Source organism: Heterodontus francisci, chromosome 5, assembly GCF_036365525.1.
Source record: "Heterodontus francisci isolate sHetFra1 chromosome 5, sHetFra1.hap1, whole genome shotgun sequence".
In the NCBI taxonomy this organism is placed as follows: Eukaryota; Metazoa; Chordata; class Chondrichthyes; order Heterodontiformes; family Heterodontidae; genus Heterodontus; species Heterodontus francisci.
The window spans coordinates 74,920,763-74,936,661 of record NC_090375.1 but is presented as its reverse complement, the minus strand read 5'-3'; the positions used below and the strand labels follow the sequence as shown (position 1 = coordinate 74,936,661).

Below are 15,899 nucleotides of genomic sequence, written 5' to 3'. Positions count from 1 at the left end.
TGTTTAAGTCCAACTTTAACAGTCAAGTTTGGTAGGACCAGACTCAAATGCGTCCTTAACCTTCTCTTCATCAAAAGCTCAGCAGGTGTATACCCTGGAGTGAAGTATGGGGTTATTCTATACTTTTGCAGGAAATTAGCCAACCACTGCTTCATACTGAAATTTGAATGCCCATCCAGCACTTGTTTCTTGAGTGCATCTTTAACTATCCTCACTGACCTTTCAGCTGTTCCATTTGATGCTGGATGGTAAGGAGAAGTGAGGGTATGTGTGATACCATTTTGCTTCATGAAATTTTGCAACAGAGCAGAATGAAATTGAGGACCATTATCTCAGACAAGTTCCTCTGGTAACCATGACAAGCAAATATAGACCATTACTCATCTTTGTTCATTCAGCATTGTTGTTATGACCCATGTGCTTGACTTCGATCCACTTTGAGTGGCTTTCGATGAATACTAAGAAATTGTCATTTTCCTTCTTATGTAAGTTTACGTGAACCTTTTGAAATGGTCAAGTCAGCCATGGCCACGATTGCAAAGGATTTTAGATGGCTTATTTCTACAGTTTTGGCAGATAATACATTTGCTAACCAATGATTCTAGGTCACTGTCGAGATCAGGCCAACAAACAAAACCTCTTGCTATGGATTTCATATTGACTATTCCCCTGTGTTCAGTATGGAGTTCTGCCAGAATCCTATCTCTCAAATTACTATGTACCAGCACTCGATGACCCTACTTCATGCCGCCCTGTCCACATGACAACTCATTGTGATGATTGTGGAACAGTTTCAGTTCCTCATTTGTACACTGGTCAAATTTTGTCCATCCATTCAATGTCTTTTTGTAGACTCTGTTCAACACTGAGCCTTTCTGAGTTTCAGCTTCAATTTCAGTTGCAGTGATTGAAAAGGCATCATCTACTACTCCTATCATGAAGCTTGCACCTCCAAATCCTACTTCTAAGTCCCCATGCATCAAACACAACAATGTGTCAGCAATAGCATTCTCTTTTGAACTGCAATATTCAACGTTGTAGTTGTACTGTGAGAGAAGTACAGACCACTGGTGCATCCTTGACCCTGTCATCATTGATATTGTGGTCTTTGGTCCCAGAATAACTACCTTTGTTACTAGTGTGAAGTTTCTACCCAACAAAAAGTGGTGAAAGTTTTGATTCCAAAGATAATTCCAAGCGCTTCCTTTTTGATCTGCGGGTAGTTGCGTTCACTGTTGGTAGGGTATGCAACGCAAATGCTATGGGCCTCTCTTGACCATCATCCATGACATGACTGATCACTGCTCCAACTCCATATTTGAACAGTCACATGCTAGCTTCAGGTCATGATTTGTGTCGTGATGAACAAGTAGTACATCACTGATCAATTTTCTCTTACTGCATGATAAGCACATTGTTGTGCTTTAGACCATTCCCATTTCACATCTTTCTTCACCAACTCATATAGTGGAGCTAACACTGTTGCAAGCTCAGGCAGAATTTGTGAGTAGTATTGGATCATGCTTAGAGAAGATCTAAGCTCAGACACATCTTTTGGGACATTGACTATAGCCTCTAACTTCTCTTTCACTGGCTGTAGTCCTTTTACATCGATTTTTAGGCAAGGTACACAACCTCAGATTGCACAAAAGCGCACGTGCTCTTTTTCAACTTCACATTGTGAGCGTTGAGTCTTTTTGACACTTCATCCAACACTTCAAGATTCTCTTCCTCTGTTGCAATCAACACATCATCCTGATTACACAAGCAATGTAGCACTCCTTGCAACATCTTATCCATTGTAGCCTGGAAGATTTCACACCATAGGGCAGCTTCATGTAGGAGTATAACCCCATGTGTATGCTTATTGTGAGATACTGTTGACTCGCTCGATCCACGTTAAGTTGTCCATATGCATGGGACAAATCTTGCATCTGGCTAACTCTGCATACAAATCTTGAGAGGTCAGTAGTGGATACTGCTCATGATCCATCGCCTGGTTGATTGTGACTTTGTAGTCCCTGCATAGTCTTACAGTTTTGTCTGACTTGGGCATTACAACAACTGGGGTTGCCCAATCACTGTGGTCAGTTTCCAGTAGCACACCATTCCTGCCTAGCTTTTTTAGCTCCTCTTCAACCTGGGTTTTGAGAGCATATTGAGAGAATAAGGAACCGGCCTAGCCTTGCAATATACTGGTTTTGCATCAGGTCTGATTCGGATGTACTTTCACACTGATTATGCCTTCATAGCTGTCCTCAGAAGTGCTTCTGTAACTATTCAAAAGCTGATCAAGCTTCTTAGTCACTTCAACTTGGAAAACATGTTTCCAGTATAACTTCAGCTTGTGAAGCCAGTCTTTGCCCATGAACATTGGTTTGTTGACATATCTTGCTACAACAATGGGGAGCTTGAGGGACTTGCCCTTATATTGGATGTTGCACTTCATTTGTCCACACATTTCTAAAATGAGCCAGAGTAGGTTTTTAACTGAACTGTGCTCTCAATTAGAGGTACGTCACTGAATTTGCTCTCGTACCTATCTCTACTCATAATGGAGCAATCTACGAACATACGAACATACAAATTAGGAGCCGTAGTAGGCCATTTGGCCCCATGAGCCTGCTCCACCATTCAATAAGATCATGGCTGATCTGTTGGTGTTTCGAATACCACACTTCCACCTAGCCCTGATAACCTTGGATTCCCTTGCCTAACAGGAATCTATCTACCTCCGCCTTAAAAATATTCAATGAGCCCGCCTCCACCACCTTCTGAGGCAGAGCATTCCAAAATCGCACAACTCTCTGAGAGAAAAAAATTCTCCTCATCTCTGTCCTAAAAGGGTGACCTCTAATTTTAAAACAGTGCCCTCTAGTTCTGGACTCACCTACAAGGGGAAACATCTTTTCCACATCCACCTTGTCAAGACAATTCAGGATCTTATATACGTCAATCAAGGCTCCCCTCACTCTTCTAAACTCCAGTGAAAACAAGCCCAGTCTGTCCAACCTTTCCTCATAAGACAACCCGCTCATTCCAGGTATCTAGTAAACCTCCTCTGAACTGCCTCCAACGCATTTACAGCTTTCTTTAAATAGGAAACCAAAACTGCACACAGTATTTGAGATGTGTTCTCACCAATGCCCTACATAACTGAAGCATAACATTCTTACTTTTATTTTCAATTCCTCTCCTACTAAAGGACAGCATTCCATTAGCCTTCTTTATGACATGCTGTATCTGCATACTAACCTTTTGTAACTCAGGCACTGGAACACCTAGATCCCTCTGCACCTCAGAATTCTGCAGCCATTCTCCATTTAAGTAATACTCTGCTTTTTTATTCTTCCTGCCAAAGTGAACAACTTCACATTTTCCCACATTATACTCCATCTGCCAGATTTTTGCCCACTTACCTATCTATATCGGTCTGCAACCTCCTTACGTCCTCTTCACAACATACTTTCCTACCTATCTTTGTATCATCTGCGGGTAGGCAGTGGCGTAGTGGTATTATCACTGGACTACTAACCCAGAGACTCAGGGTATTTCTCTAGGACATGGGTTCGAATCCCACCACAGCAGAAGGTGGAATTTGAATTTAATTAATAAATCTGGAATTAAAAGCAAGTCTAATGATAGCCATGAAACCATTGTCAATTGTTGTAAAAACTCATCTGGTTCACTAATGTCCTTTAGGGAAGGAATTCTGCTGTCCTTACCTGGTCTGGCCTACATGTGACTCCAGACACACAGCAATGTGGTTCACTCTTACATGCCCTCTGAAATGGCCGAGCAAGCCACTCAATTGTACCTAACTGCTACAAAGTCAATAAAAAGGAAAGAAAGCGGACGGACCACCCGGCATCGACCTAGGCACCGGAAACGACAACGGCAAACCCAGCCTTGTTGACCCTGCAAAGTCCTCCTTATTGATCTGCGGGCTTGTGCCAAAGTTGGGAGAGCTGTCCCACAGACTAGTCAAGCAACAGCCTGACATAGTCATACTCACGGAATCATACCTTACAGACAATGTCCCAGACATTGCCATCACCATCCCCGGGTATGTCCTGTCCCACCGGCAGGACAGACCCACCAGAGGTGATGGCACAGTGGTCTACAGTAGGGAGGGAGTTGCCCTGGGAGTCCTCAACATCGACTCCGGACCCCATGAAGTCTCATGGCATCAGGTCAAACATGGGCAAGGTAACCTCCTACTGATTACCACCTATCGCACTCCCTCAGCTGATGAGCACTTTGAAACCGATGAACATGAGGACCCTGTGGCATGTTCAGCTGTGATTGATTAGGAAAAGGCATTTGTTGGACCTGCGCAATCCAAGTTTGCAGAATGAGTGTCAAGCTAATCTGAGAGGCTATTTGATGTCACGATCTGCTCAGTGCAAAAGCTTTCGGTGCACACACATCATTCCGACCCTAGTGCACTTCCCAGTATGTGGTGCCATGCAGTGCTCACCAGAAGGGGCCAGACATGCTGCACATGCTATTTTGAGGGTCTCTTCCTTCCGTAGCACCAGCTTCAGTGGTGTTATAGACCTGAATTTTGCAGCCATAGAATATTACGGGGAAGAAGGAGGGCTTTTGGCCCATCATGTCTATGCCAGTTCTTTGAAACATCCGTCCAATTAGTTCCATTCCCCTACTGTTTCCCATAGCCCTGCAATTTTCTCGCCTTTAATTAGTTATTATTGAATCCACTTCCACTCACCCTTCAGGCAGTTTATTCGAGAACATAACTTGCTGTGTAAAAAAAATTCTCCTCATTTCACCTCTGGCTCTTTGGCCAATTACCTTCAACTTGTGTTTTCAGGTTTCTGACCTTTTTGCCAGTGGAAACAGTTTCTCCTTATTTACTCAAAATCCTTCAGGACTTTGAACACCTCTATCAAATTTTCCTTTAACAAACTCTGCTCGAGGGAGAACAATCCCAGCTTCTCTAGTCTCTCCAAGTAACTGAAGTTCCTCATCCCTGGTACCATTCTGGTAAATCTTCTCTGCACCCTCTTCAAGACTTGGCATCCTTCCTAAATTGTGTTGCCCAGAATTGAACACAATACTCTCTGCCTCTATTAGTCTGAAAAACAACCATTCTTCACTACTTTCTGTTTTCTGTCCCTGATCCAACTTTGTATCCATGCTGCCACTGCATCTTTAATCCTATGGGCTTCAATTTTGTAGGTCTGCCTTTTAAAGTTTTGGATGATTCTGCTCTACCTCCTTCCAATGACCTGAGCCTTTCTTTGGATGTCTCTGCCTGCTCTGACATTTGAAGACATTCGTCAAAAGTACCACAAAGCTTCATATTCGGCATCTATGGCAGTTTCCTTATAATCAGCTGAGCCTTGCAAAAGGTTCACTACACATCATCTGCACACCCCCACTACCCCACCAGTCTGCTGCTGATATCGTAAGGCATTCCTAGCTATTTAAAGACTGCATTTGAAATTTCCACCCCTCCTCAAAGCTAGCCCAGTACTCTTATGTTACAGAGGAGTTCTGCTCAATTAACATCTGTGGGAATGCAAATTCAGCTCCCACCACATTCTATGGCATGGTCAGTGCTGGAGTGGATCGGTGGGTGAAATTCCAATCCTTGCAGTGCACTGTTGGTCAGATCGTCCCATGGAATTCCAGATTCATTCACTTTAATTATTGGGCTGGGAATGCACAATTTTGTCAGATGCACATCATAATTTTTACTTTATTGTTAGTATAAGAAATATCATCAGTCAGGAATCAGCAGAGTTAATGCTTATTTTGTATCTTTCCAATACCTTAACAGTCACACAACAGTTGAAAAAATGTTGAGGGGCTTTCAAACAGGTATGCTTTGTGGAAATAAGGAGTAGGAACGGCTTAGCAGCTTTCTCATAAATTGTATGTCAGAACTGATACAACAGAAGAGCTAATGGACACAACTGTGGAAAAAAGGACAGCTCTATTTGACTGGCCAGAGGTCACAACCACAAAGACCACAGGCAGGAAGCACACAAAGAGTGATTGCAGCCCCAAGTGTGGAAAGAGATCAACAAAAAGTTCAATGACCTGAAAAAGAGTACAAAAGACAAGCCTATAAAAATACAATAAGGATTTGTGCTAGTTGAATAAAGTCACGCATGTCAACGAGCTTCTGCAGTTAGCATCCTAGTTCCGTCAGTACAATTTTCAAAAATGGTTTTGATTGTTTCACATGTATACATTAGTTTAATCAATGCTACTGCTCCTCAAAAAATGGAAACAAATATAAACTATGGTTTATGTGTTTCTTTTTACATAGAAAGTGTGATGACATATACATGGCTTTTATGACAACAGTCACACAGGTCCATTATTTTCACTGTGCTAAATGAATAGATCGCCATACTGAATTATATAGCACAATAAGGGATGATTGGCACATATTTGAATGCAGCTAAAAGAACAATCTAACATTCATGCACAAACAGAAAAGTATTATAAATGTGGGTCTATCTTTACTTAGGCACAGTTTCTATAAATGTCATATTTTGCTTGCTGGAGGAAAAAATTGCATTGATGAATTAAATGAAAGTTGGCTTTGTAGATAGTACTGCTGCCAGATTTCATGAAGGTGCTTCCATTATTAATATTTTTTTGAGGACTCATGTTTAAAGATTGCAAAAATTGGTTCATTTGAAAGACTGAGGAGATGCCTGTATTTGTTTTTTTTTAAATGTTACTGGAAGGACACTTTGGATTAAAAAAAAACACTTACTGGAAGAGACAATGAAGTGCTAAATAAACATAAGGAGCCTTGCTAGCTATTGGAGTTGTTTACAGAGAAGTCACATGTCTAGGTTTATGGTTATCAGGAATTTTGGGATAGCGGACAAGCAGTCTTATAATTTAGCAACACTGGAAGAGCTACGAGAGGTGGTGGTGTGGTAGATCTTGCTGTCAAAAGTGTACATGTGGTAAATGATGCTGTTTTTTCAGATGATGTCACTGGGGGACAGCATGTAGATGAGAAGTAGGAGAGGGCCAAAGATAGATCCTTGGGGGACACCAGAAGTAATGGTGCAGAAACAGGCAGAGAATCCATTGCAGGTGATATTCTAGCTATGATTAGATGGATAGGAATGATGTAATGAAGTCTGGAGTTGAGTGGCCCTGCTGGAACCCAAACTGAGCATCGAGGAGCAGGTAAGTAAGTAAGCAAGTACAAAGTAAGTGCTGCTTGATCACACTGTTGACAACACCTCCACTCACTTTGCTAATAATTGAGAGTAGATTGATGGGCTGGTAATTGGCTAGATTGTATTTGTCCTTTTTGTGGACAAGACATGCCTGGGCAATATTCCACTTTGTCGGTGAGATGCCAGGGTTGTTGCTGTACTCGATCATTTTGGCTAGCGGCGTGGCTAGTTCTTCAAGCAGGTATTCAGCTGGGATGTTGTCAGGACCCATAGCCTTTGTTGAATCGAGTGACCTCAGACACTTCTTGATATTATCGGATTGGATGAAGATGATAACTATGATGATGCGGACCTCAGGAGCAGGCCGAGATGGATCATCCACTCGGCACTTCTGGCTGAAGATTGTAGCCGTGTCTTTTGCATTTACATACTGGACTCTGCCATTATTGAGGATGGGGATATTCATGAAGTCTCCTCCTCCCATTCATGGTTTAATTGTCCACCACCATTCATGACTGGATGTTACAGGACTGCAGAACTTTGATCTGATCCTTTGGTTCTGGAATCATTTGTCTCTCTATAGCATGCTGCCTCCACTGTTTAGCATGCATGTAGTCCTGTGTTGTAGCTTTACCAGGTCAGCACCTCATTTTTAGGTATGCCTGGTGCTGTTCCTGGCAGGTTCTTCTACAGTCCTCATTGAACCAGAGTTGGTCCCCTGGCTTGTTGGCAATAGTAGGATGAGGGATATGCTGTGCTATCAGGTAACAGATTGTGGTTGAATACAATTCTGCTGCACTGATGGTCCACAGCACCTCATGGATGCCCAGTTTTGAGCCCCTGGATCTGTTCTGAATCTATCACATTTAGCATGGTGTTTGTGCCACACAACACAATGGAGGGATTACTTAATGTGAAGATGGGACTTCATCTCCACAATGATTGTGCAGTGATCACTTCTATCAATAATGCCATGCATCTGCATCTGTGGCAGGTCGATTGGTGAGGACCAGGTCAAGTTGTTTTTTCCCTTGTGTTGGTTCTCTCACCAGCCTCCACAGGCCCAGTCTGGCAGCTATGTCCTTCAGGACTCTGTCAGTAGCGGTGCTACCGAGCACTCTTGGTGATAGACATTGAAGTCCCCCTCCCAGAATTCATTCTTGCTGCCCTCAGTGCTTCTTCCAAGTGGTGTTCAAGATAGTGGAGTACTGATTCATTAGCTGACGGAGGGCGGTAGGTATGATGTCTATTGGGACATTAGTGAGGTTTGACTGAGTTTAGTGTAAGATATGAGGCTTAGACTGAGATTGCATGATGAGACAGAAGCAGCTTGCTGCTGAACATAAAGGCTTCTTCTTTTATTCTGTTTGAGTTCCACTTTTCCTTTGTTAGCATGTGTGTTCTACAGCTGCCCCAAGTGTACACAAAGCACAATGCAATTGCAGTTTTAAAACACTACAACACTGCAATAGATGATAATCAGCATGAGGTTTCCTTGTCCATGATTGAACTGATGCCATGAGACTTCATGGGGTTGGAGTCATTGTTGAGGACTCCCATAGCAACTTCCTCCTAACTGTGGAGGCAGGACAGACCCAGGGATAGTGATGGAGGAGTCTGGGACATTGGCTGAAAGGAATGATTCTGTGAATATGACTATGTCAGGTTGTTGCTTGATTAGTCTGTGGACAGCTCTCTCAATTTTGGCACAAGTCCCCAGACATTAGTGAGGAGGATTTTGCAAGGCCAACTGGGCTGGGCCTGCTTTTGTTGTGTCCAGCGCTTGTGTCAATGCTGGGTGGTCTGTCTGGTTTTAGTCTTATTAGATTTTTTAACAGCAGGTTGATACAACTGCTAGTGGCTTGCAGTTAAGAGTCACCCACATTGCTGTGGCTCTGGAATCACATGCAGGCCAGACTGGGTAAGGACAATAGATTTCCTTCCCTAAAGGACATTAGGGAACCAGATAAGTTTTTCAACAATCCAATAGTTTCATGGTCACCATTACTGATACTAGCTTTACAATTCCAGAGTTATTGAGTTAACTGAATTTAAATTTCTGAGCTGCCATGGTCGGATTTGAATTCATGCCTTTAATTCATTTGTTCAGGACTCTGGACTGCTAATGCAGTAACATAACCACTATGTTACTGTACTGTACTTAAAAAGACCAAGCGTACATTTGAAGGCTGGTACTCCGGGTGAGATGAGACACACCTGCCTTATGAAGTGAACTTGACTGTAGGATATGGATCCCAAAAATTGAGGGGAAATTTTTAAATTTTGTTTTTATTGTTAAGGTGATTCCCTCATATAGGTCACAAACCATCGCTTTATTGAGTAGGAGTGACCTGGCAACCCTCCCCCAGAGAAACCAGCTTTCACATGCATTTTCAGGATCATTATCAAGGTATGGAAACACTGCCGATGTGTCCCAACACTGCGAAAGGCTCAGTCCTGCAGATCTGACATCCTGACCCAACAAACTTAGATAGGATCAATGGCAGTATGCAGTGGTAGGTGCCAACACTTGTGAACCATGGATTTTAGTGACCCGATGGACTATATTATTACAAACACAGTTAACACATTTAATAACACCTACGCAGGATGGAAGATGGTCACATACCCAAGGACCTTCTGTATGGTGAGGTAGCCGGGGCCAGACGACTAATGGGGCGCCCGAAGCTCCACTTCAAGGATGCTTGCAAGCGTGACATGAAGACTCTAAATATTAACTGTCATACTTGGGAGTCACTAGCTGGCGAAAGAGGGAAATGGTGACACATCCTGTGGACTGGTGTGCATTACCATGACAACCAGTTGTTACAGCAGCTTGACAACAGGCACCAATGTCAAAGACAACAACTCACAGCGTTACTTGGCAGCTTCATGTGCAGCACTTGTGGCAGAACCTGCCTCTCAAGGATTGGCCTTCACAGCCAACAACAAAGGTGCACCAAGAGAAGACACCCCACCTAAATGGATTGTTTGCTGCATGTAAAATCATCTTTTGTAGATGGAAGGATGCCAACTAACCAGCACATGCTTTAGTTCTTTAGTTATGTTTCATGATTCTGTTTACTTTGACGTTGCATTTGAAGTTTCTTTTCATTATTGCCTCATGTCTACTGAAGTTGCTGTTTAATATCATTCCCAATATGGACCATGGAACTGAAAGTCCACCAAATGATGAAAATATTGCAACTGCACATAATGGCCATGAGTTGTCATAACAGCTTAATGGTGATGTGTAGTGAATGAGTTATTAAATTTGCTGGTTCCATACTGAGAGTCTTTACTGAGTTGGAACTGATTGATGCGTACTTCTCTTTACGGAGTCTTAGTTTTTGTCCCACAGCTGTCATTGCAGCTCTATGATTCATTGAGGCCAGATGCAGTTGTAGCTGAGCAAGTGGCTTCAGCTATTCTCTTCCCTTGACAATGTGTCCCACCATAGCAAAACTCTTGCTCTAGTGAGCTGGCCCACAAAAAACATTTGTCTCTCATCACTGACTCTAGGGACTTCCAGCTCACACCCATCTAGTTGAAAGAGACGATCAACTATCTGTATCAACTAGCCACCTGCTAAACACTGCATCAAAGTGAAAGCTATGACAAGGGCCCATGGATTAACAGATAAAGTATATTGCCGTAGTTTATTACAAACAACATGTTCCTATTTCCTTAAGGGGATTGAACCTGCACACTTATTTACATATTTTACAGTTGTTACTTTTTGCACATAATCGGGAAAAGGCCAGCAAAAATGTACATGTGACTGACCTATTGGCATATATGCCATCACTTGTCTCCAGATGAGATCTTGTTTCCAGGGCTTTACTCCACTGCTAAGATTGAATGTTGTCAGTTTTTCACTACATTCAGAGCCCCTCTAATGATATGGTTGGGAAGGGAGAAATTGTTCACTCATCTGCCTTTAGCTGACCCTGAGCACCACTGACAGGGATGGTAAGCCAATGGCTAAGATGGCCCTATTCTCCTGTATGAAGATGAATACTTAGCTGTCACTACTTCAGTGGGAAAATAAAGGCAGAAATGATCAGACCATTGGCAAAGAAGAATTGAGTATTAGAACAATTTAGGCTTTGAACCACTCAGCAGGTCTGGCAGCATCTGTGGAAAGAGAAGCAGAGTTAACATTTCGGGTCAGTGACCCTTCTTCGGAACTGGAGAAAAAGGATCACTGACCCGAAACATTAACCCTGCTTCTCTTTCCACAGATGCTGCCAGACCTGCTGAGTGGTTCCAGCATTTCTTGTTTTTATTTCAGATTTCCAGCATCTGCAGTATTTTGCTTTTAATTTAGGCTTTGAGTTCAGTTAAATTTGTATTCTTAGAAATAAGTACTCTCTTACAATCCAACAAATTTAGCATATTCCAAAAATGATCTATTTTAAATTCAGAAATATTAAGTTATAGGGCTGGATGTTCCTCCTGAATACTGCCTGTTTTCAACTGTAACAGAGGCAGAAAATAGAGGAAAGTAGGTCAGAGAGACTGCTGAATTTTAACTACTCCTTTGGAATTGAGTGACCTGCTTGTTATTTACCCACCCCACCAGATGCTAGCAACAGCAGGAAGGTGGGGCGATGTCTGATGGCTCATTTTCCTCAGTCACTGTCACAGCTTTGCCTCTGGGGAACAATACCTGCATGAATGGCAGTACGAGCCAGATTGTGAGTATGATTACCTTCTGGTTCTTTCCAGCTGTTTCTATACTCCTCATATGTATTATTTGAAGCAGAGCAACTTACAAATGAATATCACTGGTTACAAATCTAGTGCTATTCCATATTTCAGTCAACTTTGCAGTCTCTGGATGGTGCAGGAACCCTGGCTGTTGAAAATGTGAGTCAGTTATTTTTCCAACCTGTCCTCAATCAACGTGAAACATACCTCTCATCAAAATATTTTGTCATCAAATTAGTTTTATTCTATTTTTGGCTAATTCTGTTAAGCAGCTTTATTAATGGATATCCCTACCAAAACAACAACACAAACTTGTATTTATATTTATATAGAGCCTTTAAGGTAATAAAACATCCCAATTCCAAGGTGCTTCACAGGAGTGTTATAAAGCAAAATTTGATACCAAGCCAGGGGAAGGAGAAATTAGGGCAGGTGACCAAAAGCTTGGTCAAAAAGGTAGGTTTTAAGGAGCATCTAAATGGAGGAAAGCAAGGTAGAGAGGCAGAGAAATATAAGGAAGGAATACCAGAGCTTGGGCCTTGGCAGATGAAGACATGGCCACCAATGGTGGATTGATTAGAATTGGAGATGCTCAAAAGGCCAAAATTAGAGGAGCCCAGTTATTTCAGAGGGGGACTGGAGCAGATTACAGAGATAGGGAGGGGCTAGGCCATGGAGGGATTTGAAAACAAGGATGAGAATTTTAAAATTGAGGTGTTGTTTAACCAGAAGTCAATGTCGGTCAGAAAGCATAGGGTTGATAGCTGAATGGGATTTGGTGTGAGTAAGGACACGGGCAGCAGAGTTTATGATGACCTCAAATTTTCGGAGGGTAGAATGTGGGAGGCCAGCCAGGACTGCATCGGAACAGGATGAGAGTTTCAGCAGCAAATAAGCTGTCATAGGGGCAAAGTAAAGCAATAGACTGCAGCGGTTCAAGAAGGCAGCTCACCACTAACTTCTCAAGGGCAACTAGTGATGGGCAATAAATGTAGGCCTAGCCAATGATGCCCACATCCTGCGAACGAATTTTTAAAAAAGTTACGGAAGTGGAAATAGGTATTCTTACTGATGTTGTAAATACATGGTCAGAAGCTCATCTTGCTGTCAAATATGGCACCAAGGTTGGGAACAATCTGGCCCCACACAGTGGCGCAATTTAAATGGAAGCTGCACATACTGCTGGGAGCTTTATCTGAATGCATAACCCAAGACTAGCGAAACAGGAGGACGTCACAGCAGAGTTGACCCAGTAGCATTTCCCACTTTAAGCAGCTATCCTGTCAACGAGGCATACTAAGGCCATTTTCTTTCATATATTTTTCTAATTTCTTTCTCTTTTTGCCCACCGCCCTTTAAGGTACTTACTAAATCTGAAATATAACTCTGTGGGTAATGGAAGCTTCCAGGAGCTCCCTTAATCTTTATGTGTTAGCTTTGACAATGAATGTTGTCAAGTTGTTCAACTGTGAAGGGCATCATTGCAGAGCCTGATCCTGTCCTTAAAGGATTGGAAAATCATTTGGAATAAAGTCATAGAGTCATAGAGTTATGCAGCACAGAAACAGGACTTCGGCCCATCGAATTGAGGATCTATTACCTCAATTCCTCAATCTGTTCAGATGATTTTTAAAAATTCATTCTCGGGATATCAGGATGGCAAAGGTGGTATTGATTGTCCATCCCTAGTTACGCTTGAGAAGGTGGTGGCAAACATTCTTCTTTAAGTGGCTGTAGCCTGTCACATCTCAGGCTGAAGAATCACACTTGAAGTCACAGATTTAACTTTAAAAATGATTTAACAAGTTACTTCTGTAGAGTTCTTGCTTACTGCTGCTCACTGGCTACAAAACCTATCTGACCTTACAACAACCCCAGGTCAGGTGATTTCCCCAAAGCACAAAGCTACTTTCAATTTCCCTTCCAAGTACCACATAGTCTCTAACACTCAAGCCCACACATACAATCATGACATAGCCCTTCAATGACCAACTGCAAAAAAGGAAAGTCAGTTTTGTGCACTTGCCAGCACTTAACACCAGATAGCAATCAGGACCAGGAACTCTGGCTTAATCTTCCCTTCCCTATCCCAGGTTCAGTGAAGCCATTGTAGCATCTCCACTACTGCCTGAACCAAGACTGACTAATTCACCAAAGCCCGGTGAAAACAAAATGTGGGATCTTCCATTTCAATATGGCTTGGTCTTGCACATCAGTGGTGTATTTAGAGCCACTATTCCTTCTTCATAAAAACATGCCCAGTTCAACAAAAACATTGCATGATTATTTGAAATTGGCTGATGAAAGAGAAACTTACTATTATGTCTCCTTCTTTCACAAACTGCAGTCGGACCTGGAATACTGTCATATCAAGCAGATAGATGAAGTCACAGATATAATCCATGGTTAACCAGAAGGTAAGAGTCTCTGGTGTCTGATAGTTGAAAGCCCAGCGCATAGGAATAAACCAGCAGTTCCAGTTCCATGCTAGTACCACAAAAAACAACCATACCATATAAAGCCGATCTGAAATATAATATTTAATAATTAGAACAAAATATCAGGAATAATCATTTGCAAAGAGTGTAAATATCTTGAATCTGTGTTTATCATATATCTTAAAGCTATGATGGTGAAGTTTCTCACGCTAAAAGTATTACATGTTCCAGGCTCAATAAATCTAGTTTTCAGTTTCAAAGCCATTCCCTGACCCAGCCTGCAGGTGATACTTTTACCTTCTTCTTCTTCTTCTTCTTCTGTCTCTCAGGGTTGTGGGTCCTTAGATGACCGAATAGTCTAATCCTGATACTCCAGGTCCCGAAGATTCATTTTGTGGGGATGGAAGATGCCTCTGCGTGGGTTCTTTTAACTTGGGGTGGCCGTTGCACAACGAATACCACACAGTCCGAGTGAAGCAAGGTCTTTGTCCAATGGCGGGGATGACCGAAACGATTGGAGACCAGGCTCCACTAAACGGAGGTACTTTTACCACAAGGTAAATAGCAGTACCTATATAAAAGGGTCACTGACCCGAAACGTTAACTCTGCTTCTCTTTTCACAGATGCTGCCAGACCTGCTGAGTGGTTCCAGCATTTCTTGTTTTTATTATAAATAGCAGTACCTGTAGCCCTATTTTCCTCCCTTAGAAAACATATTAAATTTGACATATTTCATTTTGTGAGTAGTACCTATATATCAAACTGGCGAGTGCATCTGGCTTCCTCTGGTTGGATTGCTAGATTGTGAATTTGGTAATCTTGTCCAGCAGAAACTGGCTGATGCTTATTTTCATAAATGTCAAACCGTTAATGAGCTATTTAATTACCTGTATTTCTGAGAAGAGCAGTTTCTGAATGAATAAGGCTATGCAGTGAAGAAAGTGCAAGGCACAGGCAATGGCTGCTTCCAACATTCAAATATACTTTTAGTTTAGATCAAGATCTCATTATTCACTCTGATAGAATGCATGACAAACAAGACGGTCCTTTTGTGCCCATAAGGTGGACTACGAAACAAGTTTCTAGACTCTTTGGACCTGGAAGGCGTGGAAGAGTATGATAAATATGTGCCATGATTTGAGAATAGCCACCAAGGTGATGTGAAAACAGAACTGCAACTATTACACCCTGCATTAGTTACGACATTCAAAATTTTCAACCTGGCACCTTAACGTAATGAAGATATTGCCACCAGAAGCCATACTTAGCATTGCACTACCATACTTAAGGAAAGGGGTGAATTTCCATGCGGGTTCTCCCACATGTCCACTTTGGCAGAAGAGCCAATGTTTACACTGTTTTCTCAGGGTTTCTGCAGCTCTTCCTTTGAAGTTATGGCAGATCATCAGGAGAACTCCACCGAAGTTCACCCATAATTTTTATTTAAATGGGTCTTATAAATTTGCATTTTGCATGTTATTATAGTACAAGAAAACTGATTCAACATTATATTTTCTCATTCCACTTATGTAGAAAAACAATAGCATAGTCCGTGATATAAAATAATGA

At 42.1% G+C, this 15,899-nt stretch overlaps 1 protein-coding gene across 1 annotated transcript in view; it reads right to left on the bottom strand.

Moving 5' to 3' along the window:
- The window catches only part of LOC137370260 (cyclic nucleotide-gated channel beta-3-like), a 171,800-nt gene that overhangs the window by 119,391 nt on the left and 36,510 nt on the right, over nt 1-15,899 (bottom strand). The window contains exon 6 of the mRNA XM_068032639.1: nt 14,209-14,417. Within this exon, the coding sequence (XP_067888740.1) occupies nt 14,209-14,417 (209 nt within the window). The remainder of the gene's footprint in view (nt 1-14,208; nt 14,418-15,899) is intronic.